The sequence below is a fragment of the Bos grunniens genome, chromosome 13, assembly GCF_055505025.1.
Source record: "Bos grunniens cultivar Pamir isolate PY7600 chromosome 13, Bosgru_T2T1.0, whole genome shotgun sequence".
Lineage (NCBI taxonomy): Eukaryota > Metazoa > Chordata > Mammalia > Artiodactyla > Bovidae > Bos > Bos grunniens.
In genome coordinates, this window is record NC_141177.1 from 44,548,216 (window position 1) to 44,566,398 (window position 18,183).

The 18,183-nt window shown below is 47.2% G+C and overlaps 1 protein-coding gene across 2 annotated transcripts in view; it reads right to left on the bottom strand.

The window, feature by feature from the left end:
* The window catches only part of SLC24A3 (solute carrier family 24 member 3), a 429,713-nt gene that overhangs the window by 337,927 nt on the left and 73,603 nt on the right, over window positions 1-18,183 (bottom strand). For both annotated transcript variants that reach the window (XM_086333740.1, XM_086333741.1), the window contains exon 2: window positions 17,778-17,906. In XM_086333740.1, coding sequence (XP_086189866.1) covers window positions 17,778-17,906 — 129 coding nt within the window. The remainder of the gene's footprint in view (window positions 1-17,777; window positions 17,907-18,183) is intronic.

Sequence of the window (18,183 nt, forward strand, 5' to 3'; positions counted from 1 at the left end):
GCTCTATGAGTCCGGGAGCAGGAGGACACACAGCGGAAGGCCCGCCCTCATCCACAGAGCTGACCCAGCCCATCTGGGAACCATCACTGACGTAGGGCTCTCATGTTCTCCAAAGACAGGCATGCTGTTCATCCACCCATCCCCCAAACATCCAACCCAAACCCACTCGGTGCCGAGGCCTGGGGTGGGCCCTGGAGAAGGTGCAGGAACTGCCAGACCAAGGCCTGCCCTCGGGGAGCTTCCTGGGGTGACTATTCCACTGCAAGGATCTTGGCAAACAAGTTATCTTGTTCAGCGAGGTTCTATGTTTCCTCATCCTTTCAGAGTTACACAGAAAGAAAAACCATTCTTCACATTTCCTCCTGAAAGAGACACCATTCAGGAGATTCTAAGAAAAAGCGGTGCACTGGGGAGCCTGAGTAACTGGCCCTGGTGTGTGGTGTGGGGGGCAGGAATATATATTTTTTCCTTCCTTCCCCAGGGATGTGACAGCTCCTGGCAGTGTTGATCCTCCGTTGAGAGCTGCTCTCATCCCACACGGGTCTTCCGTGAACAAATATCGCAAGCAGCCAAAACAGGAAGAGTTAAATTTAGAAACACAACTGTCACACTGCATTCAAGAAGGAAAGAGAAAAATAACTCATCAGGTCTTCAAATTCAGTCCAGGCCCAAAGATCCTGGTCCAAGTGTGCAAGGCATGGATTCACTAAGAAGCCAAGGCACCAAGGATGCCCCAGAATCAACTTCTCATCACTCCTGGACCCTCCTCCACAATCCTGTCCTCCCCAAAGAAACTCTTTTTCAGCTTTTGCTGGGTAACTGGCACTCTCTCAGAAACTTTTTTTTTCCTGTACAATGTTTTGCCATTATCTTTTAGTTGAGAGATTTCCAGATTCACAGTCTTTTAAGAAGAGAAAAGAACGAACACAACACTGTAAAGCAATGAGCCTCCAAAAATCCTGTGATAAACCATAATGGAAAAGAATATTAAAAAAAAAAAAGAACGTATACATATGTGTAACTGAATCACTTTGCTGTATAACAAGAGTTAACAGCATGGTGAATCAACCATACTTCTATAATAATAAGGGAAAGAGAGAGAGAGAAAGCACAGATGATGACATTCAGCCTCCTGGTGTCCCTGTCTAGCAGACTGCTTGTCTCCCCCTAGACCCCGCAGGTGAGCCAGGGGATGGGGAAAGAAGAGACAAAACAGGTGGAAACTTAGGAATGGAAGGATTCTCACCTGTTCTATCACAGAGAATCTGCTGCAGTGGCCTGAGAAGGAGGACAGGTACCTCTGAGCCTTCCCACGTGGTCCTGGAAGATGGAGACCCCAGGAAAGTTGAACTCTGCAGAACTGGAGAGGAACCAAAGCTGCCACTAATTGAGCCCCTACCTGGGCTCCAGGCATGGGGTTACACTCAGGGCAAATGTTATTCATTAAGTAATTATCTGAACAACAGCTCACAATTTCTATGCACTAATTACGCAACCTTATGTGCAAGAAGGCACTTCCAGGGCTTCTGGGGCCAAAGCTTACACAATTTGGGGACCCTCTTTATAAAAATGCATATCAAATGATGAATAAAAATGAGACAGAAGATCTTGGAGGGGCCCTAGAGAGTGTGAATAGCCCTGAGGCTCACCATTCCCAGTCCAGGGAGGTGCTTATCAACAGCATCTGCTATGAAAGACAAGGAAATAGAAACTCCTCTGGGAAGTGACGAAACTGGCCCCAGGGCCTCTCCGAAGCCTGTAACAGAGCCAGGTAGCTAAAAGGCGGTGATGCCATCCTCCAGGAGGGAAAAGGAGGCCATCATTGCCTCAGGAACTCAACTGTCTTTTGGTAAATTTGTGAAACTTGATGAGTGTTTTCAAAGCCTTCATTTTTAAAGAGAAATGAAGAGAGAAGTAATTCGTCTCTTTCTAAGTTAACTGGTTTCAAAATCTGCTTGATGGTGACACTATGTCCCATTGAAATGGAAAAACGCATGGGATCACCCAAGACGGAAGTGGTCCCATCCCTCAGGGACCCTCTAAGCTGAGAGATAAGGTCACCAGGGCTTCTTGCTGCTTTTGTGAAATGAGGGCCAGCTTCAAAGTGGTGATAACACTCATCTTGTCTGCCCAGCAAGCTACCCTGGAGGGCATAGACGAGACCCAGAGATGGGGGCGACCCTCCTACCTCATGTAGGTCTGTTCTCTGCCATGAAACACATGGGATGACCTCAGTGGGCATCAAACATTTACATTCTTCTCTAAAAATGGTCATTTCTTCCCTGGAGCTTTTCCTCCAATTCCTTCACCTTTATCATGTCCCTTCCTGAAGGGAGACAGCTTCAGGAAGCTGTTAGAGGTGTTAGGTGTTAGACAGCCAATGCCTGAAACAGAGGACGAGTCTGGTTCATTCTCTGCTTCAAGCACCTGTTAAAACTGTGACACCTTAGATGGGTCCTCTAACTGCTGACTCTAAGGTCCCTTACCTGAAAACTTAGGGTGAGAAGAGTAGGAATCACCCCATGGCAGGGAACAGAAAACAGGCACATATGGATTCCTGGGAATGGACAAATAAGTGGCAACAAAGTCATACGATGGAAAACAAGAGAGCAGTTCAAATGAATGATTTTGCACATACCATCACAGAACATCAGTCTAGTAGAATAACGTTTACATAAATTTGAAAGCAAACCAAACCATATTACTTATTGCTCATGCATACAAATACAGGAGACAAAAACTTTTAAACACAGGTCAACCACCTTGAAAATAAAGCTGATGGTGCTTCCGAACGTGGAAAATCGGAGGAGGTGAATAAAGGGAATGTCCATCTGCTTTGCAACTGTTATATTTCTGATAACTGAAAAGAGACTAAAAGCAAATCAAGAATGTTGTTGTTCAGTCGTTCAGTCAGGTCTGACTCTTTGCAACCCCATAGACTAGAGCAGGCCAGGCTTCCCTGTCCATCACCAACTCCCAGAGCTTGCTCAAACTCATGCCCATCGAGTTGGTGATGCAATCCAACCATCTCATCCTCTTTCGTCTCCTTCTCTTCCCGCCTTCAATCTTTCCCAGTATCAGGGTCTTTTCCAATGAGTTAGTTCTTCTCATCAGGTGGCCAAAGTATTGGAGCTTAAGCTTCAGTATCAGTCCTTCCAGTGAATATTCAGGGTTGATTTCCTTTAGGATTGACTGGTTTGATCTCCTTGCTGTCCAAGGGACTCTCAAGAGTCTTCTCTAGCACCACAGTTCAAAAGCATCAATTCTTCAGCAATCAGCCTTTTTTATTGTCCAGCTCTCATATCTGTATATGACTACTGGAAAAACCATAGCTTTGACTACATGGACCTTTGTAGGCAAAGTAATGTCTCTGCTTTTTAATAACCTGTCTAGGTTGCTTTTCTTCCAATGTTTCTTCCAACATTTAAAGAATGTTATCATTTATTAATTCCCAGAACAAATACATTGGAATTTGTTGTATTTTCTCTTATAGTTATGAGGGTTTTGTTCTCTCAAGATAAAATGTGAAAAACAACAACTGTCGCAGAGAAGTTCCAAGGAGTCATTCATTCAATCAATCATTTGTTCAACAAAGAATGAACGCCAACAGATATTTGGGGCATTCAGGGAATCATCCAAACCCTGGGGATACGACCGTGAATTGACGGCCCTGCTCCTGCCCATGCAGGGTTCATCACCCGCAGGCAAAGACCAGCACGGGTGGAAATGATGAGTCAACACTATGTTCCTGCCTGGAGTTCAGTACAGGGAGGAGTGAGATGCTGGAAGGGGCACCTGGGCGTGGCCAGGCTTTCACTCCAGCTCTGCCACTGCCCCCCACCCCCAGATGCCCCAGGGATGCCTGACTCACAGGCATGGTAGGAAAATTAAGGAGATACTGCAGGTCTCCGTCCAGGCACATTTAGCCCAGCCCTGACTCCAAGGAGACACCCAACAAATACCTGGTCCCCTTACCTCGTCCCTGAAAAAATGCCTGGTCCCCTTACCATTTCTCTGGAAAGAACCTATGGATTTTAATCCTAACTCAGGAATGCTGAGTTTACATCTGAAATAGTAATAATCATGTCTAACACCTGAGCATGACTGTATCAAGTCCAACTTCTCCATGTGTTCTTCAAATATCATGTTTGAAGGAGGAATGTTTGGTGCATAAAGTAATCAGGACAGTGAGGGGGGACTCAGGTCATACAGGGGCCGAGGGCTGGGAGGGGGCAGCTAAGAAACTGAAGAGAAGGAAACGCAAACAAGGAAGACCGGCAGCTGACCTTGCAGGTACGCCAAGCGGAAGAGGAATAAGATTTATTTTACAGAACTCACAACGACTAAAAGGAAGACATTCTGGTTCAGCACGAGGAAGACAACTGTAATAAACCTGGAGGCCCAGGGGAAAAAAAGGCCTCTCACAGGATGTGGGGGGTGAGCTCCCCTCACTGAGGACATCCTGGGACAGGACAGAGGACCACTTTGTGGTGATGTTACAAAGGGATCTCGGGACTTACATGAACTGCTAGGTCATGCAATTTCTTAAGAGTCTCTGCGTGTTAAGAGTTTGTGACTCTAATTTATGGTTTTCAGAGAAGATAAAACATCCATGTAAGTATGTCACTCCTGCCCAGCCCAGTAACCATTCACTAACCCCTTAACAGAACATTCTGTCTGTGGAAACACCCAGCAGGACATTCACAGTTCTCTCCCATGTGTTTTCACATTTTCCCCCACGACAGTGAAGACAAGGAGGAGCCATTCCTGGGCTGGATCAAGAGAGGGGCACTGGGGAGGAGGGGACGTGAGAGAGAAGCCCCCAGGCTGGGTGCCCAGGACCTGCCGTCTGCAGGCCCAGAGCCTAGGACAGGGCCATGGAGCCTAACCGCTGTGCACCCTCCAGCCGTGACGCCCCAGGCAAAGGCCAGACTGTGGGGTCACCACACAAAAGCCAGTTAGGTGTGCAGAGCCAGCCCAAGAGCCCAGAGCAAGGGGACAATGAGGAGACCACCACTGTGATCTCGATTGGATGGAGAGAAACAGCTTCTCCACCCTCCACCCCCTCTGCAGCTGGACTCAGAAGAGGCCCTCAGCCCCAACCTGCTGGCGTCAGAGCAGCTAGAAAACTCATGCTACCTCTAGCTACCATGCTGGATCCAAGAAACATGCCCGTCCTTGTCTGTCCCCACCAAACACCAGTGCTGGGGAGCACCAAGTGAGTCACTGCACCAGACAAAAGAAGGAAGTGATGCATAGCAGAGATTCTCTACTGGCCCCAGAAGCTGTTGAGCAGAATGACCAAGAGTGTATGCGTGTGCCAGTCACTACAGCTGCATACAAAGCAGACCAAAAGGGCAGCTCCAAATAGCAACAACTGTGTATTATCATGTCTGTCTCCTGGTTCTGGGGTGACTGGACTCAGGCAGCTCTCACTTGGGGCCTCACGTGGCTGCATCTGATGGTAGGTGGGGCTGGGGTCATCTAGAGGGTGTCTCTGCTCAGGTGTCTGGGTGGTGATGCAGGCTGTCAATGGTCAGCAAGGCCCTAGCCGATGGCCCCTGTGAAGCCTGAGCTTCCTCCCAGCAGGGTGGCCGGGTTCCTGAGCCACCATCCCAAGAGGAAGAGCTGGGGGAACCCTACTGCCTTAGAGGACTCAGCTTTGGAGATCACAGAGCTTCTGCCACAGTCCATCTGTTAGAAGTGAATCATGAAAGCCAGTCATATTCAAGAGGAGGAGAACGAGAGAAATTTCATGTTGAAAGACAGATCAGAGCACCTGTAGGTATGTCTTAAGATACCATAAGGTACCAGCCTTTTTCAGGGGTTACAAATAGTATCCCTTAGCCGTCAAGGACCCAAATGTCTCAAATTCCAGGTGAGAGTTACTTCCCATTGTGTCAGGCCTTGGGCTGAAGAACATCACTCAGTGGGATGTATTTTTTTTGGAAGTCTCACCTTTGAGAGCTCTAAGAGCTATGAGACCACAGACCTGAATACCAGGGTAACAGGGTTCCCCACTTTAAACACATTGAGCCACCTTGAAAGATGATTTTCTATAAAATATAGATTCCATTTCACACCAGACAGAGCCCAGTGAGGGATGAACTGGTTACCTGAGGATATGGATACTCTAGCTTAATTCTGAAGCTGGACAATCCAGTAAATGCCCCTGAAATAACACATATCCCAGAGAGCAAAGGACACACATTTCTCAATTCTGATTCAGGGTTCACATTCAGTCTTGACCCTGAGTTTACATATGTTCTAGACCTCAGGCCCCAGCAATGCTCCTAGAAAGAATTCTTTTACTTTAGTTGACTGCAAAGGAAAAGATCTGCCTGGTGGACAAAGGTTCTGTTTTCTTGCAGAAGGAGCTTATGCAGGGCTCCTTGGTTTCTCCTTTTCTCAACTTTGACATGTCCTGAGCTTTGCTGAGGTCCCCTGAAGGCCAGCACAGGCACGGATGTAGTCAGATGAATGAGGACAAGAGGGATGTCTCCTGTCTTCCTGAAAGCCCTCTGCTCTTGGCCTGGCCAGAAGGGCTCCTCTGCTGCTGCCAGGCCAGAAGGCCTCCTCTGCTGGGTCTACCTAAGCTCCCACTTATTGCAGGAGGGCCTAGTGAGCGGTCAGCACTTGTGCAAACACACATTCTGATGCAGTAAAAACAAATGGGGTGAGTCCAAGGGCTTCACCTAGCAAGACAAATCCACGCACAGACAGAGGAAGTGCTGGGTGATGCTATGCGCTCTTCTTGGGTCACGATAAGCTTTCCAACCTGTTCAACAACATGAAACCACATCCTTGGGAACAGAGAAGTAGGTGTTTACATGTATACCCGTGGCAGATTCATGTTGATGTATGGCAAAATCAACACAATATTGTAAAGTAATTAACCTCCAATTAAAATAAATAAATTTATATTAAAAAAAAAAAAAGAGAAGTAGGTGTTTAGCAATCGCTGTTGCTGCTCTGCTCACCTTTCTCTCCTTAGCTCTTGGGTGCTCACTGGCCCAACATCCAACCGCCAGCACCTGCCCCTCAATTCCCCTGGGGCTGTCTCTACCCATAGGTGCTACTCCACCTGTGCAAGGGGCATCACCACTCCCAGGAGCAGCCCTCAACCAGTGTTACAGGAGCTGGTGCATCAATACCCCAACTCCCTCACCCCCTTGTGGGAGAACATCCAGGTGTCTTCCATACTCCATCCCAGCTCACTAACCTAGTGACTGCACTATAACTGGTTCAGGAAATGCCCTCTCTCCCCTATTTCACTTCTCTGCTCCCTACTCCCAGGGGTTCCTTGGGCTCATCTCCCAAATAAACTGCAGGCATCCAAACCTTTGCCTCAGCATCTGCTTCTAAGGGAGCCAGAACTGAGTCAAGGTGCCTGATGGTCACAGCAAGCCATGGATGATCACCAAGAGTGTGCCGTCACTGGAGAGTCATATGTGTGTCTCAGAGGCCCTCCTCCCAGTCAACATGTATGTCAGGAACCGACAAAGAAACAAGGAGCACAAAGAATGAAGATTGGGCCAACAAAGGGTTCTGCTGGGACAGAGCTTACTGTGGACAATACGGCTCTCACCCTTTCCAAAGACCCTAACACACACACACACACACACACACACACACACACAAATTCCCACTTTAGCGGGGCTGGTGACCTTCCCCAACCAGGTATCTAGTTCCCAGTGCAGATATATCATCTCTCTCTGATGCTGTTTGTGAGAGGAGTGTGCCCAGCTCCAGTGAAAATGGATGCCATGCCAGCCCCCAGGAAGCAGCTTCCTCAGCAGAAGGAGCACGGCCTCTGACTCAATGAATCAGACCATTTTCTGGACCTTCACGGCTCTCTTCCTTCCACTTCTTGTCATCACTGAATAACTGAATGTGCAGTGTTGCATCAGAAGTAATAACACCTTAAAGACAAGGGAGATCACCCCTCCTCTCTGCTCCCCCTTCCCCCTTCCCCTTTTTAAAACCACAAGGTTGCTTAATCCAGTTTGTGGTTCTGCTCCAAGGGAAGTAAGAGGGGTCATTAGGGGCAACTGGCCATCTATGACTAACCTCCTCTGGCCAACCAAAGTGCTTGCTAATTTCACAGACATCACAAAGGTCTCTTTGAAAGTGGACCTAAAATAAGTATCTAAGGAAAGTGACCAAAATCTACAAGGCACTTCCTAGACAGAAATATACCCAACATGTTAGCATTTACATGGAAAGCACGTCACATGTGTGTGAGTAATCTACATGTATTTGTGTATGTGTGAGTGTGCATGTAGAATCAGGATGCATCTATACTCAGAAACAGGGATGAATCTCAAAAGCAGTGTGCTACAGACTAAGTCTTACATCAGAGAGCATATAGTGTAAGATTCGTGTACAGAAGGTCCTAGAACAAGTACAAACTAATCTATGGTGATAGAAATCAGAAGAGTAATTGTGTGGGGGTGGGCTGGGCTGTGGGTTTATTGAAAAGGGACTTGAGGAAACTTCCTGGAATGATGGTATGTCCCATATTGTGACAGAAGTTGGCCATGGAGTTTGCTAATAGGTACCACTCATGGATTGTATACATTAGACTTGTAAACTTCATTGTGCATAAATGTTACCCAACATTTGGATAAACATCTTGTTACCCAAGATGGATAAACAGATCATAAAGTCTAGCTAATGACACACATGCTAAACCTATATGAGATGGAGTGTATTTACTTCTTCAAATCACTTCCAATTCCACCAAAAAAGAATAAGATAGATTAACGGATAGATACAGGGGTGGAGAGGTGAGTAAACACGATAAAGCCAGTAGTGTGAAATGCAAATTAAAGAACTTAGGTGCTGAGTCTGAGGGTGTTTGCTGTAAAATTCACTCAATTTCTCTGCATGTTTGCAAATTTTCATAATAAAATGTGGGAGTAGGAGAAAAGGTACCTAAAGGCAAGAGTCTTGAGACTAAATGGGGAGAGAGAAGATACAAAATGGTAACAACAATGACACTGTGGCATTGAAAAGACAATTCTCGGTTCATTAGTGTGTGCCCTTGGGAACCACTAAGTAGATCCACTGGGCATCACATTCTTTGTCCTGGGTCTCATTAAAGGAAACACCCTTCTGTGAGCTACAAATACACAGTGATTCCTGCAGAGAGGCCAATATTCTGCATCAAACTTGGGTCAGTGATGAAGACACTCACAAAGAGATGAGTACATCCGTGTTCCATCTTCCCTTCCTTTAAACTCAGTATCAAATTATAATTTAACTTAATAGGTCTCCTATGTGTGGTTAAATGGTACAGACGGTAGGGAAACTTTGTTTCTGGAATATGGCAGGACAGTTGCCCTTGGGACATGGATCACATCTTTCTGGATGAACTGACCTACGGGAAGAGACCTGAGCAGAGAATAAGTCCAGCTTCTTCCCCACTTCTCACCACCCCTTACTTCTCCTTCCTTCATCCACTGACATCCACTTGGCACACCCAACCTTGCACATGCAGTGTAAAGACCTAAATCCCTATCGTTGGTGACTTTTCATGGATTTTCCGAAGAGAGTCAATTAAGATTGCAGCATAAGTGAAATTCCATTTCCCAAGAAAGATCCATTGGGAAGTGGAGGCTGATGCTAACAGGATGTTCATGTGCCCAACATGTATGGTTTGAAAATTAAGAATATTTTTACTTTCCACCTAGCTATTATAATATTAATACAGTCAGACTGACTTTACTCTCCTCCTAGAGGAGACGTCCGCATGCCCAAGCCAGTGCATGAGTGATAACCACATCCTCCTGTGTATAACTGAGGCTTTGGGTGCAGGACCCCTGAGCACACAGTGGGTGCTCCAGAAATGGGCATCAAGTCACAGCTGGATACGTGCTTTGCGCTAAGCTTCTTCATTTTCATATTTATTTGTGTATTTCCTTGGCTGTGCCAGGTCACCATTGCAGGGCACAGGATCTTTTATTGTAGCCTGCAGGATCTTAAGTTGTGGCATTCAAAGTCTTAGTTGCAGCACGTGGGGTCTTGATCCCTGACCAGAGATTGAACCTTGGCCCCCTGCATTGGGAGCATGAAGTCTTAGCTACGGGACCACCAGGGAAGCCCCTTGTGCCAAGTTCTTCACACACTTTATCTCATTGACTCTCCACGGCAACCCTTTCTGTTTGTGCTGTGAATTACCCCCACTTTGCAGGGGAGGAAACTGAGGCTTGGAGAGGTTAAATGACTGGCCCAGGGCCCCACAGCCCATAGATGTCAAAGCAGGATGCCTCTCCAGGTCTGTGGGACCCTGGACCACATCCCTGACTCCACTCAGAAGTACTTTACAATTATAAAATGTGGACATCCCTTCTCTTCTGGTTCTCGCAATGACTCTGAGGCAGGGTGGGTACTCCAAGTGCCTATTTCGTGACCAGGACCCCAGTCCCATGCTCCTGCCAGTGTGGCCTGACCTGCTGGGCTGCAGCCTGTTCTCTTCCATTCCTCGGCCCAGTGTCCCCAGACCCATCGGTGGAGCCCTGACATCCCATTGTAGACACGGGGCTAGGGAGCAAGGCCTTGGCCGGGATGGACAAACCACTGAGCTGGGCTCATGTCCACTTCATTCTGAGTCAGCTTCTAAAATAGGCTGCTAATCTTTAATTCAGGGATTTTATTGTTCTATGATAGACATTTCAGTCACACTAATGGTCTCACACTATATCAGGAACCACAGAAGCGCCAGTGTGATAACCCAGACGTGAACTCATTTAACCTTACTGTCCAAGATGGAAACCTTGTCAACCCAGACCAATCCCAGGGGAGGCAAACTGGAGGGTGGCCATCAGCCCACTGGCCACGGGGAGCGCCCAAGTAGAAGAAGTAACAGGCTTACTGCCCAGATTCTCGAGTGTGAGCTGGTTGGTGGGAGCCACAATAAGCAGGTCAACTCGGACATGCTTTCCCCCAGCCCTCAGCCACACCACTGGCTGTGTCCTGGGAGCCTGTTTAAAAAGTCTGAGGCCTAGGAGACTCTGGGGAGAGAGGTCAGGCCCTCCCCAGGCTACATCCTACCCCAAAGCTCCCAGAGGCCGTCCCAGGCCTGAGAGCATCCCAGTCAGGGACAGAGGGTGGAAGGGAGAGGCAGTCAGCACCCTGAGATCCTGCCCTCAGCTGCTCTGGGTCAGCCTGGCTGCTGAGAGGGAAGGGATTAGGAGGGCAAGGTCAGAGTTACTGACAGGACACTCTGGAATAAGGGGCTAGTCCAGACCAGGGGGTTTTCGAGCATTTTCATTTTTTATTTATTTTTATGATTGATTGATTGATTTTTTTACTTTTTGGCCTCACCACGTGGCACGCAGGATCTTAGTTCCCTTACCAGGGATCAAGTCCACAGCCCTCACAGAGGAAGCGAGAAGTCTTAATAGTTGGACCACCAAGAAGTCCCTGAAGCATTTTTAAAGAATAAACATTGATTCTTCTCTTAAGATCCCTAAGGATCCTTCTAGTGACAAAGATAACATAGCCACCATTTATTGTCGTTCAGTCACTAAACCGTGTCTGACTCTGCAACTCCATGGACTGCAACATGCCAGGTTTCCCTGTCTTGCTTTATCTCCCGGAATCTGCTCAAACTTGTGTCCAATGAGTTGATGATGCCATCCAACCATCCTATACTCTTGCTGTTTTATGAAGCTTAGCTCACTTCATGATGTGAGCATCTAAATATGCATTTTACAGATGGTGGAAAAGAGATTCAAAGAATTCAGGAAACTCACCTGGCATCACATAGGTTGAAAGTGACAGAACAGAGACTTAGGATTTACTCTAAAACCCAAGCGCTTTCCACATTTCACCAATGATTTCACATATCCTCAAACATCCATTATTTTTCCTACACTCCTTGCATTTACAAAGAAAAGATGTAATTTGCAAGCAGACACACCTGGGATAATTTCTACATGACTTGTGACCCTTTCAAGGTGAAAAGAGAATCAAAGTGTGTCACCTGACCAGGTGAGAACCATGAAGGTTAAACCAAGAGCTAGTGTTGTGTTAGGGGCTCAGGTGGCTATTTTTGACCCCAAGACTAGCCCATCAGGTTCCTCTGTCTGAGGAATTCTCCAGGCAAGAACAGTGGAGTGGGTAGACTCTCTTTTCTCCAGGGGATCTTCCTGACCCAGGGATCAAACCTGGGTCTCCTGCATTACAGGCAAATTCTTTACTGGCTAAGCCAGCCTCAGAAGACATAAATTTAGGTTATAATTTTTGTCTACAGGGAGTATATTGCTTTTGAAATAAGATAAGCATAAAGGAAAATTGAGACATTTGTTTTTTTAATAAGAAACAAGTTTTGGGGGAAAATCTGCTTTCTCTTCTTCCAGGGGAATGGGAGAAGTCTCTCACGCAGTTAGAAGTGGTCTTGCCTGAGTCCTGACCAGAAGAATGTGAGCAGGAGGGAGGGTCTAGTCCATAAAACCCAGCTGTGAACAACTCCCCTGTTCTTTCCCCTTCAAGCAGAGAAGCACAGTGACCTTGGAAACCAAGCGTGAGAACAGTGAAGCCTCAAAATGGAAATTTCAGAGTCCACAGACCACCTCTAGCAACAGGGCCACCCACAGACTAGAACTTCACATGAGAAAGAAACTTCTTTTGTGTTAAACCCCCAAGTCTGAAGGACTTACTTGTTACAGCAGCTACTGTTGCCCTAATTCAGTAAAGAACTTGATAAAAATTGAAGAGCAGATCACAATGGGTTTCCAAGGTGTTCCACTTAATGTCCACAGCTACTGTTGGAATCATTATGAAAATTACAACTGTAGAGAGAAGTTAGAGAACTGTTATGTGAGCTAGTCTAATGGAGTATACATTTTAAGACTTTTAAAAATAATCTTAGTTGTTTCCTGGGTTCAAACTCAGGGATAAAACATTAAGGCGATTGAAAACTGTCATTCCTCATATTCTGAAAATATTTGGTTAAAGAAAATATAGTATTAAATTAACTTCATCTGTTTCCTTTTATGGTTTTAATGTAGCTACTAGGAATCTCAAAATTACATCTGTAGCTTGCATTATATTTCTACAGGACCGTGTTCTTCTAAATGATGCAAGTGTCAGATTTTCTAGATAATTATTGATATGCATTGATTATCCATGTGGGACAGCTAGGGGCCCTGCTCTGCTTCTGGAAAAGCCCTGTAACCTCAGGCAGGTCATTCATTTTTTTCTTTATGTAAATGGTGAGAGATTTGGACCTTTCGTGCTTTGTAGATCGGTCATATTCAGTCTCGTGGTATTAAACCAGCTGACCCTGATGTTACGGTTTAAACTCAAAAACAGAAGGATCTCAACCCCTCCCTCTGTACACGACCTGCAGCTGAACCGGCCTTCACTGGCTTGTGCGTCTGAGCCCGGCCCCCAGGTTCTGTTCATGGTCCACACCTACCTTTGGACACCCCCCTGAACTGCTTCTCCCATCCTGACCTGACCTCCCTCCCCCAGGACAGTTCAGATTTGACTCTTAGACTCTGTGGTTTCTGGCCATTCCAGTAAACAGCCACCTGATCCAGTAACGCCTCTAGCACAGCCCCATGGGGTCAGTGCCTACCAGCCTCTGTCCTGAAGCAAAGGCTCAAGGTGGCTTCCGTATGCCCAGAGAGCTCAGACCCAACAAGTCAGGCAGAGAGAGGGAGCTGAGCCCTTTATCAGAAGAAAATGGAAACAGAAACAGACCTTCAGATGTCGAAAGCAAACTTATGGCTATCAACAGAAAAATGCGGGGGAAGGGATAAATCAGGAGCTTGGGATGAACATATCGACCCTTATTATAAGACAGATAACCCACAAGGACCTACTGTACAGCACAGGGAACTCGACTCAATATTCTGTGACAACTACATGAGAAAAGAATCTGAAAAGGGATGTATATATGTATATGTGTAACTGAACCGCTTTGCTGTACACCTGAAACTAACACAACATAGCAAATCAACTATATTCCAATAAATTTTTTTAAAAAGGGAAATGCAGTCATCTCAGAGTGATGCCCACACCAAAGGCTTTCATTTTAAATAGCTTCCTTCTTCCCAAGTTTCTTTGAAAGAGGCACTCTGAGGAAAAGCTCATTTCCTTAAAATACCAAAGAACTAAAAACCAAAAGATGATAGATTTTTTTTTTCTGGAGGCAGACTGCAAAGTGTAGAATAAAATTCTGCAAAGTGTACCAACACACATTCCTAAGAATCCCTCTCTGCTACAGTTGTCTACCACCCTCAGTATTACATTTAGCTGACTTAATTTTCCATGGATCAAATTTATTCAAAGTTAAATTTCTCATAATAATTCATCTGAGTAAACAGTTTCAAGTGTTATTTGCCAAAAGACAATGTTTCCGGGCTCGAGATGAGATTGGCAATGTCAGGCTAAGAAAACAACCTTAAAAATTCTCAGAGGGCTGGAACGATGACAGAAAAATTAGAGCCTGGACCTCAGTCTTTTTCATACAGATCTGGAGGAAAAAATTACAAATTTTCACCAAAAACAGGTCTTCAAGGGGGCAGGGAAGAATGCCATTTAAAAGAAAAAAATTTTTTTTAAAATCTTAGATGTCTTTTTAATGTTATTTATTTACTTATGACTGCACTGAGTCTTCATTGCCTCACGGGCTTTCTCTAGTTGCAGCGAGCAGGGGCTACTCTTTGCTGCCACGCTCGGGCTACTCATTGTGGGGGCTTCTTCTGTTGCAGAACACAGGCTCTAGGCGGGTGGGCTCAGTAGTAGCAGCTCACAGGTTGCTCCATGGCATGTGGGATCTTCCCTGACCAAGGATCAAACCTGGGTCCCCCGCATCAGCAGGTGGAATCTTACCCACTATGCCACCAGGGAAGTCCTTTACATGTCTTTAAAGTGGCAGCTGTCCTATGAAAAGTGAGCCATATCAAGCTCGCCACACCCACAAAGATAGCACAGCCACTGTCCAATGGGCCGGGGATCCTGGCTGTCCCCTGGACCGTGCTCTGGCCTCCTGGTTATCAAAGAGAGGGAGCGGGGAAGGGAGAGGGGGAGGGAGGAACATGGATGGCAGAGAGATAAAAGGACAGGGAGGGCAGTAGGACACGGAATTCTGGGAACACAAAGCAGGGACTTACTAAGGGGAACTGGACCTGGTGTCTTAGGGGTGGAAGAGTTTGTGAGTTCCTATTCTGCACTCATGCAATGGAAGGGGCAGAGGGTTAAACTAGGTCTGCTTCCCAAGTGAGGAAGCAAGCCAGCCCCATCCCCCAACTGTTTCCACAACCAGAACACATCAACCCATCACCAGCCTCCCAGTCAATTTCATTCCCATGGTGTCTCCAGCCAGGGGTTCCGAGGACACAGCCTGAGAATCCCTGTGACATCAGAGGGCACCAGGCACACTTCACAATAAGAGTCAAGTTAACTCCCACCTGTGACCCTGATACTGTGCTTCCCTTGGCCACACCGGCCCCCACACACTCAGGTCCCCATGTGGACACTCAGCGCTGGGCACCAAGGGAGCCCTGACACCATCCCGGGGAGCCGTGAGTGCCCTGCCCTGTGACACCATTGTGAACAGGAAGGAGGCCAGTCCAGAAGGCTGCTTCCCAGCCTGCACTGGAGCTGCAGGATGGGGAGCTCTTGTTTGTTGCCACCCCCCCACCACTGTTGCCCCCCGGAGTCTCTCCTCTCCTCCTTGCCCTGCGCCCCCACTTTCTTGCCAACACCAACAGGTGCTGGCTTCAGCTCTTCTTAGCTGGACATCTTCTGTTCTGCCTGTGAGCTGAGTCATTCCTGTCTCGCGATGGCATTTCACGCGCCTTATTCTTTTACACCTGTCACTCTGAGAAATGCATTCTTTGAAACAGTCAGCAATGCCACTCACAGCGAGCCAGCACCATCTCCCCTGACACATGGTCCCAACTCCAGGGAACAGAAGCTTCCATCGCTCGGCCCTGCACAGAGCTGGACCCCAGTCCCAGATCTGGGCTCTGTACTTTGTCTGACGCCATTCTTTTGCATCCAAAGGTGTGCCCACGGCAAGGTTGGGCTCCTAGAACTGAATCTCCTGTCTCCTGACATCCCAGTCACCGCCCGCATTCTCATTGCAAAAAGATGGTGACATATCTTCGACTGTAAGACCCGATTGGCAAACAGGGTTACCAGCACAGCGGTGACCCGAAGCATCCCTGCCACGCCCCGGGGGCCAGGCCCCCACAGAAGCCCACCTCCCAGGAGACATGCAGTTCTGTCCACATGATAATGACACGTAAACCTTCAACCCGGCTTTCACTTGTAGCTCACACAGCCCCCACGTGCTTCAGTGAAGGGTACTCTTTCAGAGTGCTGAATAACAGCCACAGGGACCCTTGAATTCTCCAGCTTAAGGAATATAGTTTATGTCAGGTTGTAGGCTGTTTTTTGGCAGGGAAAGGTAATCTATTTTTAGTTCTTTCCAGACATCGGAAAGAGAACTTCTATCCACCTTCCCAAGAAAAGCACACACACACAATTTCACCTTCTGTAACCCAAGGGCTAAGGTTCTTTGGGCTGCAATGAAGATTGCATATGTCCATCTAGGCTGATGCTTAAAATGAGGCCAGCGTTTGCATGTAGGATCACTGGGTGGTTGAGCTCCCAGGCCCTTAAAGGGGGCACACTTGAGGCCCAAGACTCTACCAGGTAAGGAAGGAAGAACCACCCCCGCCCCACCCACAAGAGATCTGAGAACTCCATGTCAGGGCTGACAATGCGGCCACAGGCCCAGTCCATCCATGAGCTAAAATGTTTTTTTTAATTTTTAAAGATTATAAAAATCTTTAAAAATGTCTTATAGACAGAGCACCGGCTTTGGGTTCCCTGCAGCATACAGCAAACCCCCGCTGGCTCTCCATTTTACACACAGCAAGGTACGTGTTTCAGTGCTGCTCTGTGACAGTCTGGAGAGGTGGGATGGGGAGGGAGGTTCAGGAGGGAGGGGGCACATGTATACCTATGGCCGATTCGATCGATGTGTGGCAGAAACCATCATAGTATTGTAAAATAACTGTCCTCTAATTAAAAATAAAATTAAATAATAAACATGTACTATAGACACTATAGAAGTATCAGGTCTTCGAAGCCTAACATATTTGCTCTCTGGCCCTTTTCAGACAGGGTGGCCGCCACCTGGTCTAAACAAGCAGACTTCATCCGTCCAGAGGCCACCTGCCTTGGCCAAAGTCTGGCTGAGCTGAGTTCAAGTCCCTTTGATCCCCTTCTGTTAGTTTTCTCTTGAAAGTTCAAAAACATTAGAGGTAAAATGTTCTGAGGAAAGGCACATTCTATTTGTTATATCAAATATAACTGCTGACACATGAACATCCATTTCTTCCAAGAAGCTCAACATCAGAGGTGAGGGTCTGGTTTCAACACCTGTGCCTTTACTGTGACAGAAACAAGGCTCTCAATTAAAAATCAGGCAAAGAGGACAGGACATCCTCACCCACCTGCTCCTGACTTAGTGTCCCTCGGTATGGCACCAGCATCCATATTTTAGACCAGGACTTTGACTCACCTTCTCCCCCACCACCCAAGGGAACAAACACAGAGGTGGAAACACTCCTGAATTGTCCCCCTGGGATCTTGCCTTTGCATTTCTTAGACACCTGCCCCTAAATGTCCTCAGAGTCTCTCTGGATCAGAGCTCAGAGGAAAACCACAGATCCGGCTCTTCCTGGGCTATGGCCACTGCCAGTAGCCCCGTCCCCAGTATAAAGGCCCCAGTGCAGCCGTCATCTTACCTGGTTCAGTGCAGTTCTTGCTGCTCCGCGGTCCTGCATCTTCTGAAGTCAGTGAGTCATTCACCTGCATTAACTTCCTCCCCACAGTCCACTGTGTGTCTTGCCCGATGAAGTCCATGAAGTTCAGATCTACGGAGAAAGACACCACAGCCACACATCACTAACAGCTGGTGTGACCCTTGCCCACGCTGGGTGCCCAGCACCTTCAGCCATCAGCGCTCAGTCCCGCTGACAGCCCTGACACCTCTGACTACTACGCTCAGCATCCTGTCTCTTAACTCCAGGGAGGCTTCTCCACTGCTGGATCCTGCCAGGCCCCAAGCAGCAGCCCTCAGCCAATGACTGCTAGGGGGCAGTGTATCAACACCTCACTGCTCCAGAGGGATGACTAAAGTGTGTGTTCCAA